The following is a 25,785-nucleotide window of genomic DNA, read 5'->3' as shown; positions in this document are numbered from 1 at the left end:
AGGTACTTAAAGCCTTGTCAATTTATGCAGCACTTTTACATATTTATTGCACATTCGCATCAGTCCCTGCCCTTAACAATCTAAGGTTCTCACATTTATACACATAGTAGGGCCAATGTAGACAGAAGCCAGTTAACTTACCAGCATGTCTTTGGAGTGTGGGAGGAAACCAGAGTACCCGGAGGAAACCCACAAAGGCGCAGGGAGAACATGCAAACTCCAGGCAGGTAGTGTTGCGGTTGGGATTCAAACTGACAAGTGCTAATAAAAATATAAAAATAATTTTTTTGTTGCTATATACAAATATAAAATATTTTTTAATAATATTGAGAATAACAATGATCTAAAAATCAGGGTGGATTAAAAGCGATGATTTTGTTTTTAAAAAAATCAGATTTTTTTTTTTTTTTTTTTTAAATCAGATTTTTGTATTTTTATCAAATCTATTTTAATAAAATGCTTTTTGGAGTAAAAATCGATCTAAAGATACCGGTAGTTTTCTATCTGAGATACATTAATTAGTTATGGAGTTGGAGCTTAGTTATGTAGTGCATATATATAATTATATATATTATCTCACAAAAGTGAGTACACCCCTCACATTTTTGTAAATACTTTATTCTATCTTTTCACGTGACAACACTGAAGAAATGACACTTTGCTACAATGTAAAGTAGTGAGTGTACAGCTTGTATAACAGTGTAAATTTGCTGTCCCCTCAAAATAACTCAACACACAGCCATTAATGTCTAAACCGCTGGCAACAAAAGTGAGTACACCCCTAAGTGACAATGTCCAAAGTTTCAATATTTTGTGTGGCCACCATTATTTTCCAGCTCTGTCTTAACCTTCTTCGGCATGGAGTTCACCAGAGCTTCATAGGTTGCCACTGGAGTCCTCCTCCACTCCTCCATGATGACATCACGGAGCTGGTGGATGTTAGAGACCTTGCGCTCCTCCACCTTCCATTTGAGGCTGCCCCACAGATGCTCAATAGGGTTTAGGTCTGGAGACATGCCTGGCCAGTCCATCACCTTTACCCTCAGCTTCTTTAGCAGGGCAGTTGTCGTCTTGGAGGGGTGTTTGGGGTCATTATCATGTTAGAATACTGCCCTGCGGCCCAGTCTCGTAAGGGAGAGGATCATGCTCTGCTTCAGTATGTCACAGTACATGTTGCCATTCATGGTTCCCTCAATGAACTGTAGCACCCCAGTGCCGGCAGCACTCATGCAGCCCCAGACCATGAGACTTCAACCACCATGCTTGACTGTCGGCAAGATACACTTGTCTTTGTTCTTCTCACCTAGTTGCCGAAACACACGCTTTGGTTCAGACACCATCTGAACCAAATAAGTTTATCTTGGTCTCATCAGACCACAGGACAGGGTTCCGGTAATCCATGTCCTTAGTCTGCTTGTCTTCAGCAAACTTTTTGCAGGCTTTCTTGTGCATCATCTTGTGCACTGACAGGCTGACCCCCCACCCCTTCAACCTCTGCGGCAATGCTGGCAGCACTCATACGTCTATTTCCCAAAGACATCCTCTGGATATGACGCTGAGCACGTGCACTTAACTTCTTTTGTTGACCATTGTGAGGCCTGTTCTGAGTGAAACTTGTCCTGTTAAACCGCTGTATGGTCTTGGCCACCTTGCTGCAGCTTAGTTTCAGGATCTTTGCAATCTTCCTTTAGCCTGGGCCATCTTTATGTAGAGCAAAAATTATTTTTTTCGGATCCTTAGAGTTCTTTGCCATGAGGTGCCATGTTGAACTTCCAGTGACCAGTATGAGAGAGTGAGAGCGATAACACCAAATTTAACACGCCTACGTCCCATTCACACCGGAGACGTTGTAACACTAACGAGTCATGTGACAACGGGGAGGGAAAATGACTAATTGGGCCCAATTTGGATATTGTCACTTAGGGGTGTACTCACTTTTGTTGCCAGCGGTTTAGACATTAATGGCTGTGTGTTGAGTTATTTTGAAGGGACAGCAAATTTACACTGTTATACAAGCTGTACACTCACTACTTTACATTGTAGCAAAGTGTCATTTCTTCAGTGTTGTCACGTGAAAAGATATAATAAAATATTTACAAAAATGTGAGGGTGTACTCACTTTTGTGAGATACTGTGTATGTATGTGTGTATATGTATATTCTGCAATATTTACATATTTGGTAAACTCATTCAATTAATCCAAGATCTGCAAGCTGAGATAACATGCACTGCATTGGTGCATTCACACTAACTTCCAGCAAGAATGAGTCCTTGCATTTAAAGAGCACCTGTCATTTCATATCCATCATGGCAGCGCCTGTTAGCGGGAATCTACTCACCTGCTGCCGCGACGTCCCTCATCTTGTGTCGTCACTGCCGCATCATCAGTCGTCCCATTAAAGTGAATGGGACTGTCGGTGAATCAACAGCGGGTCAGAGGAGGAACCGCTGTGGGACAGAGATGACAGTTGCTTTTTAAAAGTTATGATTTAAATTGAGTTGATTTTAATCCAGCCTTTTTACTAGTGATTTAAATCCTGATTTTAAATTGACTTGATTTAAATCAAATCCACCCTGCTAAAAATATTATTATTGCAAATATGACTCACTATTTTTTAAATATTATTAATGATGATCATTTTGAAAAATGATATTAATATGCAATAATTTTCTTCTAATTTTTCAGAAAAAATTACCCTTAATTTAGTCCATTAGTTAGCTGAACTTTCAAGTTAATAGAGTACTGTACAGCATCCTGACAAATAGCTTGCCCTAGGAGGCTTAAACATGCCTGGATGATCAACATCTACCAAAGTGTATGCACAGCTTTACTCGACCTAAAGATTTGAATACAGGAGTCACCCATTTACAAAGTGCACCCGCTAAATGGTCTGGAAAGTTTTGGAAAATGCCATTGTCTGACATCCATACCAGCTATGGGTAGTATAACACCTGATTGCATCACACAGTGACTCCTATGTCCTCTAATAAATAGGCAACCCGAGATTCATTCATTGGCAATTTCTAATAGGAGGTTCTCAGTCTGGTACTTGCAGACTTCCTGTAAAGGCTTAGTTCACCTTTGCCAAAAAACGACTTATGGTAAGGGGTGCCTGTAGATGGAAATCAACAGGGCAGCTTTGACTAAAGGTAATTAATGCCCTTGCAATAGATTCAGGCCATTTGCATACTTCCTGAAGCCCGACTGAAAAACGGCAAGAGAGATTTCCCCAACCTGACTTGTTGCTAGAACATTTCTAAAATGGTTCCAGCCATTAATGCTCGCTCCCACCTTCACAGGAGAGAGCCCTGTCCCACATCCCTGCACATGCCCTGTTCTCATGCCCTGTTCTCTATCTCCTTTGTCGCAGCAGCACTGAGCTCAGAGCCGCTGTCATTGGGGAAGGGAGGTGGGGAGCATTTATGCAAGGGGGGGGGGTGTTATTTGAAGTGGAAAAAGTGCTTTCTCATGTGATGGTGGGGGTGTAAAGACTGTGTAGTAAAAAGGCAGGATAGGGGGAGTTTTCTGGCCAGGCTTTGGGAGGTGCATAAATGCCCTACACCTATAGGAAGGACTTTTTTCAACTTTAGTCAAAGCTGCAGCTGCTGGTCACCGGCAAGGGCAGGTGTTTTGGTAAAGGTGAACTACCCTTTTATTCTCATGGCTGCCCCTTGATGTTTTAATGGAAAATAAATAATGCACTTACATTTTATTTAATGTTCTTAAAAGGAAATTAGAATGTTTTTTTTTTTTTTTTTAAATGTTGATTTTTCCATTTTTCAGCCCTTAGGGCAGTGAAATAAGTGAATTGTAGTTTCTGATGGATTGCCAAAGACAGTAGGGGTTTACTCTGATATCTACCAACATCCCTTATAGACAAACTAGATAAATGTCCCCCAATTGTTTGGGACTTTATCGGCATTGTTTTTCAGGGGTTGGGCTTGGCTTCCCAACTTTGTGGAAACAGTTTGGGGATTGCCCCTTCCTGTTCCAACATGACTGCGCACCAGTGCACAAAGCAAGGTCCATAAAGACATGGATGAGTGAGTTTGAGGTGGAGGAACTTGACTGGCCTGCACAGAGTCCTGACCTCAACCCAAATAGAACACCTTTGGGATGAATTAGAGCAGAGACTGCGAGCCAGGCCTACTCATCCACATCAGTGCCTGACCTCACAAATGTGTTTCTGGTAGAATGGTCAAACATTCCCATAGACTCACTCCTAAACCTTGTGGACAGCCTTCTCAGAAGAGTTGAAGCTGTTATAGCTGCAAAGGGTGGGCCAACTCAATATTGAGCCCTACGGACTAAGACTGGGACGCCATTAAAGTTAATGTGCGTGTAAAGGCAGACGTCCCAATACTTATGGTAATATAGTGTATGCGATGCATACTAGCACATTCTAACTTTACCTTGCCGCTTTAATATATTTTTTATTAAAATGTTATTGTACTTTTGCAAATAAAGTCCCAAACAACGAGGGGACATTTTTCTAGTTTGTCTGATGGATTGCAATGGCTTTGTGGACATTTGTGTCTTTATAAAAAATAATCCTATCGTTTTATTACCTGCTTATGAGTGGACATTTGAGGGTTAAAACTGAACCTATGGCCAGGCTATGGATATTCAAATAGTTACATATTCCTAAAAAGCCACAAAAGAGCTTTAAAACAAGTCCTAACTGATGCCTGTAGCTGCAGGCACCGTGGAGCAGTTCATCTTCATAGCAAAAAACACTAAAGCTGGATTCTGTACAGTCTCTCAGAAGTTCAGCTCCCCCCGGGTCCCTCTCACAGCACAGACTTGTCAGCCTCTCAGCCTGTTAATGTGAAGTCTGATGCCTATATCTCTGGATCTAATTGTTAAGATATATGGCTTTTAGTAAAGGTTTTTTTTTTTTTTTTAACTGTTTTTAATTGTCCATGACCGTGTTGGCTTTCTTTAAATCATGGACATTTGGCTTAGAGTTTTGGTGTCTTGTCTGTGACCGTGACATTTTTGCATCATTTGTTTTATTAATGAAAACTCATTACTTGTTCTTGACAGAATACACAGAGGATAAGCAGCTCCCAGTCTACACAGCCTCTTGCAACTCCAGTTGTCTCTGTAACTACGCCTAGTCTGGCCACACAGGGTCTGGTCTACTCTGCCATGCCTACTGCCTACAATACTGGTAAGCTTTACCCAATCCGGTTTACTCCGCTTCCTTCCATTTTCAGATTCCTTTATTTTTTACATGTTTTCAAAAAGAAAGCACTGAATATTTTTTTAGGTCTATGGGTTACATTTGAGTGAAAAGTGTATTCCCACCAAATCTCACTTGGCTTCCTTTAAATTACACCCACAGAATGCTACAGAATGTTTACAGAGATGACACCATTGGACAAGAGTCACCAAAGACAGGACATTGCTCTTCTCAATGGTGCCATCCCTGTAATCATTCTGTAGCGTTATGTGAATGTTGGCACCCCTCTATCAGCAACCGCTTCTGCTTGGAATCCAATATTTACCTGCAATAAAAAAAAGTTACTATAGAGGAAACTTTACTCTAGCAACATATTATGCCCACTTTTGCATTACTTTTGGTACAGCCCTCATATATGTGGTACAAAGAAAAAAGAAAATGGCATCTGCCCCCACCTATAACTGGCCTTCATAGCAAAGAACACATGGAAGGGCAACACACATGAGATAAAAATCCCCAGTTCAATTTGCTAACCAGTTTGCTTACCAACCAAATGAACCTGTCTAACAGGTTGCGTCAAAACAGGGGTTTAGTTAGCACAGATTTGCAAACGCATGTGTAATCTGCAGGGCCACTCCACGGCACCCTGTATTACCTGCAGTCCTAACTCTTGTAAATTTATGAGAGTCTTCACAGTGGAAGCACATGCAAGCTAATGGATAGATAGGGGGCAGGTGTGCCTGGAGGTGGCCCAACCCTCCTAAAGGTACTTGGGGGCATAATGGACGCCCAGCCAATGGTACAACAGCAAAGGCATCCAGTATGTCCACTCACCAGTATAAATTAACAACAAAGAAAATGGCTCTCCCCTCGTTTCTTCGTAACATGCCAAATATTCTGCTTCTGAGGTCGTAATTTGGGTGAATAAGGGATTGTAATAGGCACTGCTCTGCCCAGCTGCTCAGTTCACAGAAGCTGTTGCTACAGCTCCTATGAATGAAGGATGATCTATGAATTGAGGAGGCAAGTCTATCAATCATTCGTCCCCTCCATTCATAGATCATGATTTTTTTTTTATACAAACTGTACTTATGGCTTCTATGAGTGGAGCAGCTGGGTGGAAAGGACAGGCATAAACAGGCACTCTTGATGAGGCCTATCACAGCCCCTTAGTTCTATTAATCACCCCCTACACCTGATTATGGCAGAGGGGGTGGGGAAATCGGAGAAGGATGGTTTCGGACACAGCAGCACAAGGCAAATATTTCACTTTCTGGTTGAAAAAAGACACCAATAGTCCATCTAGTTCAACCGATAAATAATGTCTTTTGTGCTTATTTTTTTTTTTTTTGTTTTAGGTATATTTAGACCCGGTTCACACTAGCGCGACTTGTCAGGCGACTTGGTCGCCTGACAAGTCGCGGTCGGTCGCCTGCATTGATTAGGACAGGACCCGTTCTAGTAGGAGCGACACAAGTCGCTCCGACTTAGAAAAAGGGTCCTGTACTACTTTGGGGCGACCTGAATGCGACCTGCATAGACTTCAATGATATGAAGTCCCTGCATGTCGCGCCGAGGTCGCCCCAGCAAGTAGCGTCACCCCTATGTGAACGGGGTCTTAGGCTTTAATTTGTCCACCCCTGGACAAATTATTGGACTGAATATATGGCTAATGTATGGTTATGAAAAGGCTGGCTACTGTCCAGAGCCAGTTTGATATATTTCATATCATGGGCTATTTTATAGAAGTACCAACTTGAATATTTTAAAGTCCTCCTCAACATATTTTCCAGTAAAAAGAACTGGAGTTTAAAAAAAAAAATCCAACCACATTTGATACTTTTTTTTTTATATAATATATATATATATATATATATATATATATATATATATATATATATATATATATATATATATATATATATATATATATATATATATATGACAATTTGGTCCCAAAATGGTTGTACATTTCTTGAAACAACAAAGTTTTGCTCTCTTTATTCTTGTCCAGATTATCCTCTTACCAGTGCGGACCTTTCTGTTCTACAAGGGTTTAACTCTCCAGGAATGCTGCAGATTGGACAGATGTCTGCCTGGCAGCAGCACCACTTAGGACAAGCAGCCCTCAGCTCCCTTGTGTGAGTACCATTCCTAATTTATGTTGCATATCTAGGCAAAGGAGTTTTGTGTTCCTGTGGAAATTTTAAGAACAGTGTACTTCTGTCTAAATTTGGGGAAAGTATTGCTGGTGAGGGCTCAGGGTGGGAAGATTTTAGAACAGAGGTTGGCTGTCCCTAGTTTCATCACTTTTCAGTGCTTTTAGGCATTCGGAAGTAGAAGTAGTGAATGTATTTTTCTTCACATGTAGATTACATTTTCTTTGTGTGTTTTAGCATTTCTCAGCACCAATAGATATTGGCTTTAGTAGTTCCAGTGTCCAACAAAGTAAATGTAGCTCTTTAGAAATTTGGTTCGGGGGTTGAGGGGGAAGAATATAGTTGGTTCATGGTTGTGTTTTTCACTTTAGAAAAGTTAAATGTTCATTTTAGGAGTCAAAGATTTTTATATTTTTTTTGCTCCTGGGACCCGGGGGGTTGCTGAGCTGAGGGAGGAATCAGGATGGTAGTTGTGGTGGACAGGTCAGGGGATGGGATATTCACAAAGTTTGTCCTCAGCCCCCTTCACACCACAACCCCCCATTACAGCACACCCCCACCCCCCTTTATATCCGTGTCCACACACAGTTCCCCTTTACAACACTGTTCCCTCTTTAAAGCAGTCTCAACAGTGTCCCCAGTTCTACTTCACATCACAGCCCTCCTTTACATTACAGTGCCCCTTTACAGTAGAGATCGACCGATTATCGGTGGGGCCAATTATCATGGGCCAATATTCACTTTTTTTGAAGTATCAATATGGCCGATATTGCTTCAAGTGATTGTACCGGAGTGATGCCTGCAGCTAGAGGCATCACATGGTACTGTTTTTTTAGAGCTGATGGTCGGATTTCTTGTAATAACAACCAATGCGGCTAATCAGCCGCTCAGCTGTAATTACTAGCAGCAGGAGAGGACACCCCCCCCCCCCCTCCGTCTACCTTCTGTTGCTCCGCCTGGGTCTTCTGTCCCACCAGAAGGACGAGCGACCAGCAGGCACATCCGCAGGCTGGCGAAGACCCGAACAAAGCTGGAAACGGCTCTGATCGGGTCGCCGATGTAGAAACCCGGAAGCGATGTCATGACATCACTTCTCGTTACTAGAGTCTTAAAGGCGCCAGATTTTTTAAAAAATTACAGTATTCAAAATAGCCAAACTTGGCGTTTTGAATGCTTTTAAGTGCAGTTGAGGAGTTTAGGGTCTTATAGACCCCCGATTCCTTAATAAAGAGTAGCTGTCGTCACTGCCTATTACTGTCACAAGGGATGTTTACATTCCTTGTAACCGCAATGAAGGTGATGCAAAAAAAAAAGTTAAAAGGACAGTGTAAAAATAAAAAAATGTACAGAATAGTGGCACCTAATATTGGCTGTCAGTCTGAAGGGTAGCCGGAAAATCAGTAACAGCCCTGAAAAAACGATATCGGTCGATCCCTACTTTACTGTGCAGTCCCCTCTACAATAATGTAATGGGGGGATTGCTCTGTAAAGGGGACACTGTTAATGTAATGAGGGGACTGCTCTGTAAAGGGGACACTGTAATGTAATGGGGCTGTGATGTAAAGTGGACTACACTGTAAAGGAGACACTGTGATGTAAAGGGGAGAACACTGTAATGTAAAGGGGGGGCTGTGATATAAAGGGGACTGCAGCTGCACTGAACGAAAGGCGCGTTCCCTTACTCACCATAAACCATAGGTATTTAAAATATACCTTTTATTCATTCCTATAAAACGTTGTCTGGGCTGTATATATGTACAGAAAGGAAGGGTGGGTTTATTGGTTGGCCAATAGTGTACTGATGACTGAGTGCACACAATTATGAATAATCAAGCCGAAAGAAAAGATGGATAATGAGAAAAGCGAAAGTGAAAAAAAAAAAAAATGACTCTCTCCTATGGAGTCTCGAATTGTACCTGTCTAGACAAGATGGTCTATAAAAATCTAGGTAGCCGCACACCACTAGTTTTGCTTGCTCCTCTTACTCCTCAAGTCAATCTGAAAGCTGCAAGGCTCCATCTCTCTGGCTAATATCCATCCCAAATATCCTCTCTTGTAGCAGGGCTATCCACTTAAGCTAGTATCTGTATGTTCACTGCTCACAAAGCTTGATAGCTGTCTGACATTTGAAGCAGCAGAATAAAGGGGACTGCACTGTAAAGGGGCACTTTACAATACTGTGCCCCTGCTGTCTGCCATCTCCCCTTTTTTCAACTGTAACATCAATCTCTGCCTCCCCTGCTCAGGGCTCCTACCTGCTGGGCAGAGGCTGTTAACAGTCTGTGTGTCCTCTCCCGGCTGCCCCCGCCCACCAGCTCAGTCAACGGTCATCCTATCCGCAGGGCAAGGGGTGGGAGGAGCTCACCATTCCGATCTGCAGCACACCCCTGCCCTGCTGATTGGATGACATTGTCGGCCTGGCTGGCGGGCGGAGGAGCTGGGAGAAGACACATGGGCATGGCCACACAGCAGGAGATGAGCAGTGGCCACAATCTGTGATAGCCCTGTGCGGACCGCGGTCACCACTCATCTCCTGCTGTTTGGCCCTGTCAGCAACAGGCCACGGACTGGCACCCGTCCGTGGCCTGGGGGTTGGGGACCCCTGCCCTATGGGACAAAGTACTACATGTTGCAAGGTGCTTCCTATCCCTAGCTGCACCTGAACTGCATCCCCTCCTGCCACAGCTGATTGGACAACAGCTAGAAAGGAGACAGATGCATCATTACGAAAGTTAGTCTTGGCTCTGAGCACTTTTCTGAGACAAGCAGCAGTAAGAGGAATGAAGGGGCTGATGCACCCCCCTCCTCCCATCCCCTCTCCATTCCTCTTTCTGCTTCCTATTTTATACGCAGTACTCAGAGCCGAGACAAACTTTTTTTTTTTAAATGAAGCTTCTGTCTCTTTTCTAGCTGCTGTTGAGTCAGCCGCAGCTGTAGGGGAGGGGGTACAGTTTGGACTATAGATCAAGAGTTATAACGCGCTTAGCAAAATAGTATAAGTAATAGGGGACAGAAAAGCAAAAAAAAAAAAAAGATTTTATTTAAAGTGAACCTGTGTCCAGACTGCACATTAATGTATTTACATATTGTGAACAAGCACTGAAAAACCAGCCCTCATCTATCTATCTATCTATCTATCTATCTATGAAAAAAGGGACCAGGCGCCAAGGTAATCAGAGGTTCAGTTAACCAAAGGGAGACAAAAATGCTGCTTATTTGCTGCAGGTGTCCTACATGTGAATAGAGAGATAAGGTGAGCAGCGTAAGTTTGTATTATTCCCAAGGTGGCTAAATGCGAAAAGTGCTAGTATGCAAATTAAATATTATTATATCAATTATATAAAAACTACTATATAAAATTAATAAATAATTAATATGTGCATTGTGTGTAAAAATATATATGTAATCCAGTGGTATATATAGAGTGTTAAAAAAAAAAAGAGAAAAACCTTTTTTATGCCAAAATAAAAAATTTAAAGTAACTCAAAATAATGAATTGCTAAAAATGTAATAGAAGACTAATATCCGAAAAATGCAAGTGCAAAAAATCACAATGTAATACAAAAATATTTAATCGAACTAATGATAAAAAACAAACTCCATAAATAAATTATTCAATAAATAAATAGTCCATAAAAAAAGTCCCAAGTGAAAAAAAAGTACCAAAATGTGATCTGATCAATTCAATCGATAAACAATCCTCAGTGACCACACGTGAAGAAATAACCCCAAATGTGCTCCACCGTTTCCACCAAATCTGACTCACCAGATGGGAAGCTGGTCAAATTATAAACCAGCAATATTAGTCAATTACATTTTTAGCAATTCATTATTTTGAGGCACTTATGCACTTTCAATCTTTTATTTTGGCATAAAAAAATGTTTTCTCTTTTTTAACACTATATACCGCTGGATTACATTTATATTTTTACACACAATGCACATATTAATTTATTTATTCTTTTTATATAGTTGTTTTTATATAATTGATATAATCATGTTTAATTTGCACACTGAGTGCCCGTTCACATACGAGCGACGCTACTTCCAGGGGCGACCTCCGAGGTCGCGGTGCGAGCAGCGCGCCGTGACCTCGGAGCGGCCGCCACGGACTTCATAACATTGAAGTCTATGGCGGTCGCCTCCGGGTCGCCCCAAAGAAGCTCCGGACCCTTTTTCTAAGTCGGAGCGACTTGTGTCACTCCTATTAGAACGGGTCCGAAGCTTCCCCATGGAAGGCGACCAGGTGAACGGGGGCTTACAGTCGGTTCACACTGATCCGACTCGAAGTCGCCCCGACTTCGGGTGACTAATGAAGTCGCCCGTGCACCGCGACTTCGGCGCGGCTTGCAACGACTTCACATAATGGAAGTCAATGCAAGTCGCTCCGACTTTGCAAAAAAAAGCTGCAGGAACCTTTTTCTAAGTCGGAGCTACTTGAGTCGCTCCTGTAAGAACGGTTCCATTGCACAGCATGGAGCGCTACTTTTCAGACGACCAAGTCGCCTGACAAGTCGGATCAGTGTGAACCGACACTAACACTTTTCACATTTAGCAACCTTTGGAATAATACAAACTTGCGCTGATCCCCCTCCTCTATCTATGTAGCTATATGGCATTGGAGAGAAATGGGAACAGAGACACAAAAATCTCAGCTATTTTCCTATGGAGAGCAGAGTCTCCGCAATCTACCAGCCCTCTAATGTAAACAACCAGCAGATGCTTGTAAGCGGTTAGAAACCCAGTCTTTGTTTGGATCTTTAAGAATAAATTACTTTACCATACAAGCAGTTAGAGAGGTCAGTGATGGTTTATTGTGACGTTCTTTTACTGTTGGTTATGAACATGTAAATACTTTATTGCCCATAGTCTAAGCACAGGTGCACCTTAATGGTCCTCCTCCTGATGTCCTCTACATAGTATGAACTGTGTCAGCACGTGCCAGTGCAATTGCATGTAACGTCATAATGTTGTGACATATGGGGGGTGTGGTCTCTCTGTCATGATGCACTATCATGGACAGGGTGGGGTTTTTAAATGCTGGGCCACATTTGGACACAGCAATTAGAACCTTGAGCCTCATGCATTCTCGATGTTATCAAAACGCCAGTAGAAAGCTGTAGTTGTAGGAGGAGTTTTTCAGCTTTTTTGCAGTAGTGGTTTTCAGCGTTCTTTTAGCTTTTTTTCAGCTGTAGCATTTTTTAAGCAAAACTATACTCCCACAGAAGCTTATGGCTCAAAAACATTGATAAAGGCAGAATAGCCAAGTTTTTCAGCGTTTTTCGGCATTTCAGCTTTTTTTCAGCTTTTATCAGAGTTAGAACATTTTTACAGCTGAAAAGCTTCTCTCAAAACCCACTAGTTCTGGGGGTTTTTTCCAGCCAAAAAACTCCCCTGCCAAAAACTGCTGATAACAGCTTATGTGTGTATGGACACACAGGATAACATGCTGGGGAGTTTATGGGCTGCAGAAAAAAATCATCTGATGCCAAAAACAGCCGCTGTAAAAACGTCCCGTGTGCATGAGGTCTAATGATGACTATGTGGGGAGACGAGCAGGTCGCTTTTGTTGACACCCAGTTTAGGTATGTTCTATGGATGAATAAATGGATTATAGTTTACAAAGTAACTCATCCCCTTTTGCAGAGGGACGTATCGACGTGTCTTATGGTCCCCTTCACATGATATTGTTTCTAGGGACAGATCAAAAATCTAAAATTCTGATCAGGACCTCACAGACTCTGACTTTTGTAAGATTGCCTTTGAGATGCAGATATGTAGTATGGTGTCCAGTACAGGATCATCTGTTTATAATCGGAGCTTTTCCCATACAAGTTTGGGAGGCTAGGTATGGGTTACATGCAGCCGTGGCCAAAAGTTTACACAAATAATAATTTTCACAAAATCTGCTGCCTCAGTTTTTATGATGGCAATTTGCATATACTTTAGAGTGATCAGATGAATTGCAATTAATTGCAAAGTACCTCTTTGCCATGAAAACGAACCTAATCCCAAAAAAAAAACATTTCCACTGCATTTCAGCCCTGCCACAAAAGGACCAGCTGATTTCATGTCAGTGATTCTCTCCTGGTGTCAGTGTTGACAGGGAGAAGGTTAGAAATCACTCTGTGATGCGGACTGTGTTAGAATAACAGACTGGAAGCTTTAAAAGGGTGATGCTTGAAATCATTGTTCTTCCTCTGTTAACCATGGTTACCTGCAAGGAAACGTGCAGTTGTCTTTGCTTTGCACAAAAAGGAATTCTCAGGCAAGGAAATTGCTGCTGCTGCTACTAAGATTGCACCTAAATCAACCATTTATCATATCATCAAGAACTTCAAGGAGAGAGGATCAATTGTTGTGAAGAATGCTTCAGGGTGCCCAAGAAAATCCAGCAATTGCCTGGACTGACATCTGCATGCACAGTGATTAGAAGACTTTTGGAGGGTGGCCTGGCGTCAAGAAGGGCAGCAAAGAAGCCACATCTCTCCAGGAAAAACATCAGGGACAAACTGATATTCTGCAAAAGGTACAGGGATTGGACTGCTGGGGTAAAGTCATTTTCTCTGATGAATCCCCTTTCCAATTGTTTGGGGTATCCAGAAAAAACCTTGTCCGGAGAAGAAAAGGTGAGCGCTACCATCAGTCCTGTGTAATGCCAACAGTAAAGCATCCTGAGACCATTCATGTGTGGGGTTGGGTCTCAGCCAAGGGAGTGGGCTCACTCACAATTTTGCCTAAGAACACAGCCATGAATAAAGAATGGTACAAACACATCCTCCAAGAGCAACTTCTCCCAACCACCCAAGAACAGTTTGGTGAGGAACAATGCCTTTTCCAGCATGATGGAGCTCCTTGTCAGAAGGCAAAAGTGATAACTAAGTGGCTTGGGGAACAAAACATCTACATTTTGGGTCCATGGCCAAGAAACTCCCCAGACCTTAATCTCATTAAGAACTTGTGGTCAATCCTCAAGAGGCAGGTGAACAAAAAAACCTCACAAATTCTAATAAACTCCAAGCATTGATTATGCAAGAATGGGCTGCCATCAGTCAGGATGTGGCTCAGAAGTTGATTGACAGTCTGCCAGGGACAATTGCAGAGGTCTTCAAAAAGAAGAGTCAACACTGCAAATATTGACTCTACATAAACTTAATGTAATTGTCAATAAAAGCCTTGGGCACTCATGAAATGCTTGTATTTTATACTTCAGTATACCAAAGTAACATCTGACAAAAAGATCTAAAAACACTAAGAGCCCATTCAGACTAGCGCGACACGACTTTAGGGGGCGACCTGTGAAGTCGCGTACACCGCGACTTCGGCGCGACTTGCAGAGACTTCACATAATGGAAGTCTATGCAAGTTGCTCCGAGGTCGCCCCAAAGTAGTACAGGACCCTTTTTCTAAGTCGGAGCGACTTGTGTCACTCCTATTAGAACGGGTCCTGTGCTAATCAATGGACCGCGACCGAGCGCGACTTGTCAGGCTGACAAGTCGCCTGACAAGTCGCGCTAATGTGAATGGGCTCTAAAGCAGTAGACTTTGTGAAAATTAATATTTGTGTCATTCTCAAAACCTTTGGCCACGGCTGTAGTACTTTCCATGTTTCTATTATAACTTTGCTCGATTCCTAATAATGAATTAATATCTACTGCCTTCCTAATTAAAAATGACACGCATCCGCCTTCCTTTATTTATGCTGTTTTTGTCTTTTGTATTTCACAGGGCTGGAGGGCAGCTATCTCAGGGTTCAAACTTATCCATCAATACCAACCAAAACATCAACATCAAGTCAGAGCCGATCTCTCCTCCACGTGACAGAGTGACCTCCACTGGGTTTCCTCAACAACAGCAGCAGCAGCAGCCACAGCACCATCAACCCCAGGGTCGTCCAGAAATGGGGAGATCGCCCGTGGACAGCCTGAGTAGCTCCAGCAGCTCCTATGACGGGAGCGATCGAGAGGATGTTCGCAACGATTTCCACTCTCCTGTCAGCATGGGAAGAAATCCCAACACTGAAGACAGGGACAGCCCCTCCATGAAACGAATGCGGATGGATGCCTGGGTGACATAAAAGGTTTTTCTGTCCTCTTCAGTGGCTGAGCTCCATGCATATCAAAAACTTTTTTTCTTTTTCCAGAGGATGCAGAACCCTTTATATATTAAAATATCTATATAAAAAGAGAATTATGTCCCACACACACGCACAAGCCTCATCTTTTGTGTGTCTCTGTGTGCTGAGTTGTGTTTAACACACATTCTATCAGGTACCTGCTGCAAATGACTGTCTGTACACAGATCTACAACATTACGTGGCAATGTGGCACTTACATGGAGTTTGACCCCTTTTCCTGGAGAGAATACAGAAAAATCTGAATCTTGTACTGTACCACATTGGGATTGCAATAGTAAAGGGATGTTTTTTTTTTTTTTTTTTGTTTTTTAGATAGCGGGGTTAGAGAAAATGCGTATCTCGGTAGTACGGTTGTAAGGCCCTTTAACCACCGCGATTGACTCGACATCCCCCTCTGCCAAGAGGTTTATACAGTACAAAGCTATCTGTCCTTAGCCCCTTGTGTAGGCAGGCCATTTAAAGACGTGGCTTTGTAGCAGGAATAAGAACCCGAAAGCAGGAAACAAAAGAAAGCAATACTGTATATGTAAATGTTTTATCCTACACAACCATGCCTAAATCCCCCCCCCCCCCCTCACAGTAGGAGTATATGAAGGGCTTAAGCCACACAGTCTATTTTTGCACGCTCAACACAAACTGCAATCGTAAAAGGGAGAAGGGAGGTTTCTTGTCAAGTGTGTGACTTAAAAAAAAAAAATATATATATATATATATAAATAAAAATGGGGTTGTGGGGGAGGGGAGCATGAGATTTTTTTTCTTTTTAAAGATCTATACGTCTGGTGGCGTTTTAAAGGAAAAAAAAAAAAAAAGTAATATATTAAGTTATAATTGGAATATGTTTAAGAACATTTCTTTTTACATTCATACCTTGAAAAAACAAAAAAAACAAATAGAGAACTGATTTTAGCTTGTGTATATTTTATATTATTAAAAAAAAAAAAAAGACCCTTATGGATTAATGACTATATATAAAAGGTTCTATACTTTTGAACACGTTCTGCAATGAATTATTTATATAAACCAAAGCTGTATGTTGAGCTTTTTATTTTTTTTTCCCTTTTTTTGTTTGTTTTTTTTGTAGACTATAGACTTATTCTGTAATTCCTTGATTTTTTATATTTTTTTTTTTTGCTTTGAAAGTAAAAAGAAAAAGTAAAAAAAATTATAATGCAACATCTGCAGAAAGAAAAAAATAAAAATAAGCCATGATATAACTGTATGTATAAATTAAACTTTGAGCCAAACTCTTGTTCTTTTGTATATAACATCCTAAATATTTCACAACAGGGTGTAAGTACCAATGTATTGTATGTTCACCAAACCGATTTATATATATATATATATATATATATATAAATAAAATTGCGGATTACTGCCAACTTGAAGTGATGACGGCAATATCCAAGTAGAAAAGTATAAAAGTATTTAATGTGTAATGTACAGTTTTGTCAAATATGCTGTATTCCCTCTTGGGTGTTATTTGCTAGTACTGTTACTACACAACTCGCTTTTTTTTCTGAGAGTTGTATAAAATTTGTTTTGTGGTATTAGAAGTGGTGTGTTTTTAATCTAACTTACTATTCCATGCGCAGTATTGTGGCAAAATAGGCAAAAATATGGGTGACTGGAGGAAACCAGAGCTCAGGTTGAATTCCTCCCACTGACACCAAAGATGGGGCCTTGTTTTTTTCCAACTGATATCAGGACCTTTTCTTCTTCCAATGGCCAGAGTCCTGCCCTCTTAAATCTTAAGTACAGTAAACTGGCCCTTTGTTTAGTAAGTTTGGGGACCCCTGATGTAGAACCTTCCACTTGCTGATGGACGTACGTATATAAAAGTCTTGTCAGCAAGTGGTTATTACAAGACCATGGCTGATCTTGGTACCGGTTTTTCTCAGCTGGTGATCTACGGTTTTGTAAAACTGATCCGGGCAGCTGTCACTATTGGGACTTTTCCACTGCAAGTACCGGCTCGGTTCTACTGGGCCCTGCTTGGCCCGGTTTGCTTTTCCACTGCTGGTACCGCATGGTACGGTGTTGGAACGGTTCGGTACGGTACGGTATGGTTTGCTTTTCCACTAAAGTAGTACTAAAGTTAAGTGGGTGGGATAACAACAGGGTGGGTGGGATTCTCTGACCAATCAGTGGCTAGTAGTGACTGCATGCAAAGGATTGTGGGATATGGTACCGGTATGGTACCTCTTGGAACCACAATCGAGTAGGTACTGTTTTTGAGAGCCGTACCGTTCGGTTCCATGCAGTGGAAAAGCGCCGCTGTACCGTACCGAACCGTTCCTACACTATATACCATGCGGTACCAGCAGTGGGAAAGCACAAAAGCGAGCCGAACCGTTCGGTTCCATGCAGTGGAAAATCGCCATTACAACGCTGTGGTCCACAGTGGTTCCCAGGTCCTCCTGTTCTTCTGGAAAGCTTGGAACCACGATAAGTGGCCAGGATGGCCTCAGACAGAGGAGATGGAGGAACATCCATTCCCTGACCTCCTCTATGATGAATGAACCTGAAAGCAATGATAATTCCACCACTTTTGGTTTCATTGTGGTCATTCCCTGACTGCTACAGCCAGGGAAGCAACTAATCAAGCAGAAGCTGTGCTTGGTAAACTGCTTTAGAGGACAGAGGAGAAAGCTTTGAACCATAAGTGGCCAGGATGGCCTCAGACAGAGGATATGCAGGAACATCCATTCCCTGACCTCCTCTAATGAATGAACCTGAAAGCAATGATGATTCTACCACTTCTGGTTTCAGCATTTTCATTCCCTGGCTACTACAGCCAGGGAAGCAACTAATCAAGCATAAGCTGTGCTTGGTTAACTGCTTTAGAGGACAGGGGAGAAAGCTTGGAGCCATGATAAGTGGCCAGGATAGCCTCAGAGGAGATGGAGGAACATCCATTCCCTGACCTCCTCTGTGATGAATGAACCTGGAATCGATGATTCCACCACTTCTGGTTTTCAACATTGTCATTCCCTGGCTGCTACAGCCAGGGAAGCAACTAATCAAGCATAAGCTGTATGTGGTTAACTGCTTTAGAGGACAGGGGAGACATCGGGGGTCTAATAGACCCCTGATATCTACACAAAAAGTACTTGTCACTGCACAAAGCTATCACATAGCACGTGGTTAGTAATGTACATGTTGCTATCAAAATTAAATTTTTCACCTCGCCTACTTAATTTTAAAAACTGAGTATATTATTTTTCCCTACGGCTGCTGAGATTTTGCACAGTGAGTCCTTATTTATTGAGACCCATGTTCAATCACAATGTTGTGTTTGATTAAGCTTAGCAGGCTTGGTTCAGTAGGAGATTTTACTGTACTTGGGAGCATGTACTCTATTCGAAGAATGACGAAATATATTACACGACATTTTAAAATCTGAATTTATTTTTACCTCTGGCACTGGGTGAGAGGAAATAGACCATCAAATGTGATTGGGGGATAAGGATGTAGGGTAATCCTGACTACCTCTGTAAACTGTTGAGCCCAAAAATGGAATTGTACTTTGATAGCCTCAGTCAGTAAGCAAGCTTTCACAGAACGTTATGCAAGGTTGCAGCAGCTTTCTTGTAACTTAAGGCCCCTTTCACACTTATGTGACCTAAAATTCACGTGATTTTACCGCGATTTTGACTGGATTTGAAGTAATGCCTATGTCTTTGGACCTCAAAACACATTCAAATCGTACCAAAGTAGTGCAGGGACTACTTTGAAGTCATTTGCAACTTGAAGTCGTACAGATATGAACTGTACTTATTGGATATCGTGGAGTACAACTTGTCATGTGACTTTGCAGTCCCAAGTCGCAGGACAAGTCGCACGACTTGAAAGGAGCCTGAAGCATCATTATTGTCCTTTGAGAATTGCAGTCCAAATCTCAATGGGCCTGCTGACTTCAACTTTAAATAGGCTTTTTGGTAAGCTTCAAGCGGTGCTGAGACCTGTGAAAAGCTTGCACAAAACCTTTGGGTCCCATTCACACATCTTGTCATGCAACTTTGAACATCAAGGTCACATGACAAGTCCTTCCCTATGTTTTCCAATGAGAACCACTTATGTGGGACTTAAAGTTGCAATGACTTTCCTCTCAGAAGGCATCTACTGGGATGAAGACTCTTCCTTCCAGTTGATGCCTTCTGAGAGGAAACGCGTTGGATTGGAGCTAGCAAAAGAGGCGTCAACCAGCACGGACCGTACTGCAGGCAGACATGCAAGATTTTATCCCATATCAGATTTATTGTCCTTGATCAGCACCATAAGCCTGGATACATTCGCTGGAGCTGGCTGATCACTTGTCTTCAGTGACACACTTTCCATTGTGGATTATTTCAGCTGCACTACAAACAGTTTGCTGTATTTTCATGTGGGAAAGTTGGAGCATCATCTTTTCACCAAACACATTAACCTCTCCCGGACCGCCCACATACTGCGGCAGCCTGGCCCTCCTGTGCGAACCGACTTAGCCCTACGTTGGTCACGCGCCTGCTGCTAGGGGGCGAGCACGCGCCGTGCTCCCACCCCCACTCGGCAGCGGGGGCTCCGATTGCCGCCGGGCACCCGCGATCGCTCCCCGCTGAGAGAGGACGGTCAGCTATTGTAAACACAACTGACTGTTCTTCTCCCTGGAATGATCACAGAGCTCCTGTGATCCTCCTATTAAGCATCACAGGTCTCTGTGATCACTTCAAAAGCCCTGCCCCCATACAGTTAGAAACACTCCCCTAGGCTTACATTTAACCCCTTGATCACCCACTGTGTTAACCTCTTCCCCGCCAGTGTCATTACAGTAACAGTGCATATTTTTAGCACGGATTACTGTAGTAATATCACTGGTCCCCCCCAAAGAATTGTCACTTTTTTTTATTTATAGTGCAAAAAATAAAAATCGCCGAATCGCAAAAATTGGCCTGGTCATTAAGGGGGCAAATCCTTCCGGTCCAGAATTGGTTAAATTGTGGATCACCCGACTATTTATGAACTTTTTGTACCATTTATTATTTGTCACTTTTTGTTCGTGGGTTCTTCACAAAAAAAATATTTTTGATGTAATTCACTTGTTCTTTTGACACTTTGCCATTTGAACATTCGCTATTGTTTGGTTTTCCTTTTTGCACATTGTTTATTGCATCGGTCACCAAATCACTTTCAGGTTAATATCCCAGCCAAAAACAGCGCATTTTATTTATTTTACAGTGATAGAACATTACAAAGTAGTGAAATCAGAATCTAGACGACATGTAGACAACATTTTTTTGTTCGTAGCTCCAATATTTCTGGTCCAGGTTTTCTAAAAGCAAATTCTTTGTACTGAAGATTCCGAATTGATGGGAAGCTTATCATGCTGTTCGAATCCACTTTTCTTTTAGATAATCAGCATTCAAAGCCAACACCCAATGGGGCCTGGACATAACGTTTCAATGGGCACACTATATCTCAAGGAGGTGACCTCCAACCTTCCTGATGCAAGCTGAAATGCCATGCTAAGACACTAAGGGCCCATTTAGGCCCAATTACATGGACAGCAAGGGAGTGGAAAAACGGGCGGTTGAGCCATGGTTTTACCACTCACCTAAAGGATAACATGCATGGGGGAAGAGGTCAACACAATGTGGCTTGTCGTGTTTAACAGGTGCAGTGCTTGAAGTCAATGGGCCCATGTCCCAACGGCAAACCAAATGCTTGGCTTGAAGTTGCAGCAGGGTATTTTAATACAATTTTAGCTTCAGCTGAAAAAAAAAAAAAAACCGACATTCAGGGACTATCAGACTTGCTCCTGAGCACATGAAAGCCACTTCTCTTCTGCTCTCTGAAAAGCGATCCACTGTGGATCATTGCTCAGAGGGATGGTAGAGGCTGCTGTCTGTCTGAACGAAGCCTTGCACTGCACATTCTGGGGCTACTACCAGAGGGTTAAATGAAAAAAACCCGATAGCTCCAGTTGAAGCCGCTGTACTAACAATCCGATGTTTGTACATCGATCTCTCCTGTTAAGCTGTTGTGTTCTGACAGGCGGACGGCTCCCCCTGCCAAAACACTCTGGTTAGCGCTTTCAGCCATTGGCCGCTGGTTTTCCAGCATGCACGTCCAAATTCTGTCAGACTGCCTGTCTTATACACAGGCCGAATGTTGTCCGGTTTTTACTGAACCGGCCGATGTCCCCAGACATTCGGCCCATGTGTTCTAGGCTTAAGTGTAAACCCTTGTTCAATCAAAACGGATTAACCTTAGCGGGCTTGGTTCAGTAGGGAAGTGCCATGCCCCAGAATGCTCCCATGAAAATGTATTTTTAGCAATGCAGTGCACCACAACACTAGTGTGTTACTGTGTTATGCATGACGGGTGAAAAGTGGAGGTGTGTTGGGGTACCATTCAAAATAAATGGCCTTAACATAGTGGTGTGCATTTACCTAACAAAAAATGATCAAATTTATTTATTTTAATAGTAACGCTGCATAATGATGATTATGCTGTTTATAAATCTGTTTTTAGTTTTTTTTTTTTTTTTTAAAAAGTATAGGGAGTGTTCTAGTAAATCAATCAATCCACGCTGGGGAGGTCACAGATACACTATACAATTGACTATACACAACACTATACAATTGACGATACACAAACCTAACTTGATGGCTCACGCTCCAGTCCACAATGCTAGGAGTATGTGGTAAAGCATCTCCTCTTATAAGCCTTTCTCAACCTTTTCAACAAACAGGAACCCTTGAAATAACTTTCCAGTCTATGGAAACCCCTGCTAAAAATGAGTCTACAACTCATAATACATTAGTGCGATGATCGGTGGGAAGAATGCTCCTTACACTTGTGGTTATTGGGAAGAATTGCCCGCTTACAGATAAAAAGATCAGTGGTGTACTGACAATGGGAACTTATCTGAGAGGCAGAAATTGCTCATTGCTCAAGGAACCCAGAGGAACCCTGGTTGGGAAATCCTTTGTAAAGACACCTGAGAGGGTGTAGCAGATATGAGAGGGTTCAGGAAGCCTCCAGAGAAGAATGATGAATATTTACATCCAAATGTTCAGACTCTTGCCCAGTCACAAATGTGTGCTCTTAGCTTAAAGTTCCCCTTCTAGTTAGGATAGGACACCTGAGAGGGTGTAGCAGATATGAGAGGGTTCTGGATGCCTCCAGAGAAGAATGAACATTTGGATGTAAACAGTGCTTTAAGTGGCCCAAACGAGGTGCCGGTACTTTATTATAGCCTATAAATTTGCCCCCACCCCACATCAGGGTCCCCACAGAGCACCCCCCCCCCCCTGGCCTGGGCTGGGACTCCGGAGCAGGGCGAATCACTGGTGGTGACTAGTTTGGCTCTGGAGTGGGAAATATTCTTGGGGGGGGGGGCAATTGAGGGCGCAGATGTCCAAAATGAGCGTACTGGTAGGCTAAGGTGCACGGAGAGGTGGCGGTATGCTCAAGAGCCATATTTGGAAGTGGCGGTACTGAGTACCAGTGCATACCGGCCCACTTAAAGCACTGGATATAAATATTCATCATTCTTCTCTGGAGGCTTCCTGAACCCTCTCATATCTGCTACACCCTCTCAGGTGTCCTATCCTAACTTGAAGGGGAACTTTAAGCTAACAGCACACATTTGTGACCGGGCAAAAGTCTGAACATTTGGATGTAAATATTCATCAGACTCTTGCCCGGTCACAAATGTGTACTGTTGGCTTAACCACTTTAGCCCCGCTCACATTGCTGCTACTGCAGCAATGTGGCTCGTTATCGTCCAGCGACGTAGACCTATGTCGCTGGACTCCGCCCCTTGTGGGCGGCACGCGCGCGCCACCGGATGCTCGCTCCCACTGTTTTCAGTCACAGCGGGAGTCGGGCCAGGGGAGGAGTGGCGGTGATCACCGCCGCTCTTCCCCGATCGTCGGGGAATCGAGTGTGGAGGTCCGCCCGCTTGTGTAAACAAAGCGGGCGGATCTCCTAAGTCAGTGGTCCTCAACCCTCGCCTACAGGGCCCACTAACAGGCCAGATTTGCAAGATAACTGGAATACATCCCAGGTGATATAATTTGCTGCTCATTGATTGCAGTACTCTAGTCTGCATCTCCCCAAGGTAATACTTAAAATCTGACCTGTTAGTGGGCCCTGAGGACCGGAGTTGAGGACCACTGTCCTAAGTGACAGGCAGGGTCAGCATAGCTGAACCTGCGATCTGTCCCTGTGTCACTCAGTCACCTCCCCCCACACATGTCAGTAAGCACCAGGCATACATTAACCCCTCCCTCTCCAATAAAATTAACCCCTTCCCTGCCAGTGTCATTTTTACAGTAACAGTGCATATTTATAGCACTGATTACTGTAGTAATGTCACTGGTACCCCCAAAAGTGTCAAAAATGTCAGTCAAGGGTCCGATCTGTCCGCCGCAATGTCGCAGTCCCGCAAAAAAAAATCGTAGATCGCCGCCATTACTCGTTTAAAAAAAAAAACACCAAAAATGACAAAAATCTTTCCCTTAGTCAGTAAACGCAATAACTTTTGCGCAAACCAATCAAAATACGCTTATTGCGATTTTTTTTTTTTACCAAAAATATGTAGCAGAAAACAAATTGGCCAAAAATGATAAAAAATTTAGATTTTTTTACATTTTTTGGGGGGGGGGGGGGGGATTTTATATAAAAAAATGTGAAAAATATTGTTTTTCAAAATGTTCGATCTTTTTTTTGTTTATAGCGCAAAAAGTAAAAATCGCACAGGTGATCAAATACCACCAAAAGAAAGCTCTGTTTGTGGGAAAAAAAAGGATGTAAATTTAGTTTGGGTACGGCGTTGCATGACCGCGCAATTGTCAGTTAAATTCGCACAGTGCCGAATCGCAAAAAGTGGCTTGGACTTAAGACCGCAAAATCCTCCGGTGGTAAAGTGGTTAAAGTTCCCCTTCAAGTTAGGATAGGACACCCAAGGGGGTGTAGCAGATATGAGAGGGTTCAGGAAGCCTCCAGAGAAGAATGATGAATATTTACATCCAAATGTTCAGACTCTTGCCCGGTCACAGATTTGTACTGGTATCCTAAAGTTCCCCTTCAAGATAGAATGTTGACTGTCTCCCACAAGTTTTTTTAAAAAACCCCATAATCCCTTTGCAAGACTGCAGTCAGATATGTACAATTGAAGGTACCAATAAATGGATTTTGAATTACATTTTTGCCACGTTGCTGCGCATGAAATAATTAGAATGTGCAATGGTGAAGAAGAGGCATTCAGTTTGAAGAGGGGTATTAAGATATGGATGCTTTTCTTATACAATGACTCTTTCCCCCCCTTTTACTGTCTATTATTCTTGTGTGCCTTAAGAAATGGCTGTGCTGACTGTATTGTTGTCCTATGCAGATGATTCCTCTTTAAGTGGAAAATTTCAGATGAAAACTTTAATGAAGCTGCTCGGAGCACTGACCTGCAAAATAATGAGCTGCTTCAACAAAACCATCCCATTTCATTAATTTTCTCTAAGAAGGTCAAATATTCTATTGTCCATAACGAAAGTGTTTTGATTGGGCTGCTTTTTTGAAAACGAACAAAGAGGAGTCGAGGTCTCACCCATAATAACCCCAATCCATTTTTAATTTCCTTAGAAACAGAATGGTTGATTTGGGTGTCAGTCCTATCCTCCGTGTGCTGGTTTTCATAATTCAGTTCCTTCACCATGTTTGTGAATATTGATTTGGAATGGAAGACGGATGCTTTCTTCTTATAATACAGAATTCTTGTGAAATTAGCCTTGTATACAAAGAATACAGGTGACTTTGTTTATACTATATACATTTCCCTATAGACGAAGAAACCGTTTAGGCTTCAGCGAGTCCATTGTAAATGCTTTGTTTTATCGTCATGTTTGCACCAAGCGCAAGCCATGGTTTGTGTATTTTTACTCAATGTGACTCGAGAGAAATTTCCTGTGTTTGGCTGAAATAACTGACAAACATGAATTTCAGCGTGTTGAGTAAAATCTAGATTTAAACACTGCCGTTTTATTTTATTGCAAAAAATTTGTGTTTGTGGATTCAGCTGTGACTAGAGGCTTTTTGACTGTGGACCAGCTGTGTTTCTTCGTCTGTTACAGTACGCCCTGAGGGTCTTATGGTATGTTTCGGAAGATGACTCAGGACTATTGGTAGGTTTTCAGGAAGGTTGGGGGTTTGCCCCCAGCAGCTAAAACAGCTGTTAATTTCATTTTCCAACATGATCATTTGGGGGGGGGGGGGGGGAGATGCAGGCAAATTTATTGCCCGTGTACTATGTCAGCCTTTCTCA

At 42.4% G+C, this 25,785-nt stretch overlaps 1 protein-coding gene and 1 long non-coding RNA gene across 8 annotated transcripts in view; both read left to right on the top strand.

Annotated features, from left to right (window-relative positions):
- Positions 1-15,530, top strand: part of MEF2A (myocyte enhancer factor 2A) — a 313,252-nt gene extending 297,722 nt beyond the window's left edge. For all 7 annotated transcript variants that reach the window (XM_082253055.1, XM_082253053.1, XM_082253051.1 and 4 more), the window contains 3 exons: positions 5,048-5,174; positions 7,201-7,327; positions 15,074-15,530. In XM_082253055.1, the coding sequence (XP_082109181.1) occupies positions 5,048-5,174; positions 7,201-7,327; positions 15,074-15,422 (603 nt within the window). In that variant the 3' untranslated portion in view covers positions 15,423-15,530. The remainder of the gene's footprint in view (positions 1-5,047; positions 5,175-7,200; positions 7,328-15,073) is intronic.
- Positions 15,531-22,122: 6,592 nt separating this feature from the next.
- LOC309554859 lies at positions 22,123-24,592 on the top strand. Its single transcript, XR_014225243.1, has 2 exons — positions 22,123-22,593; positions 24,423-24,592. It is a non-coding gene; the product is annotated as an uncharacterized lncRNA (long non-coding RNA).
- The last annotated feature ends 1,193 nt before the right edge of the window (positions 24,593-25,785 follow it).

Source organism: Pelophylax lessonae (assembly GCF_965119305.1).
Source record: "Pelophylax lessonae genome assembly, chromosome: 4".
Classification (NCBI taxonomy): Eukaryota; Metazoa; Chordata; class Amphibia; order Anura; family Ranidae; genus Pelophylax; species Pelophylax lessonae.
This window is presented reverse-complemented; position numbering and strand designations above follow the sequence as displayed.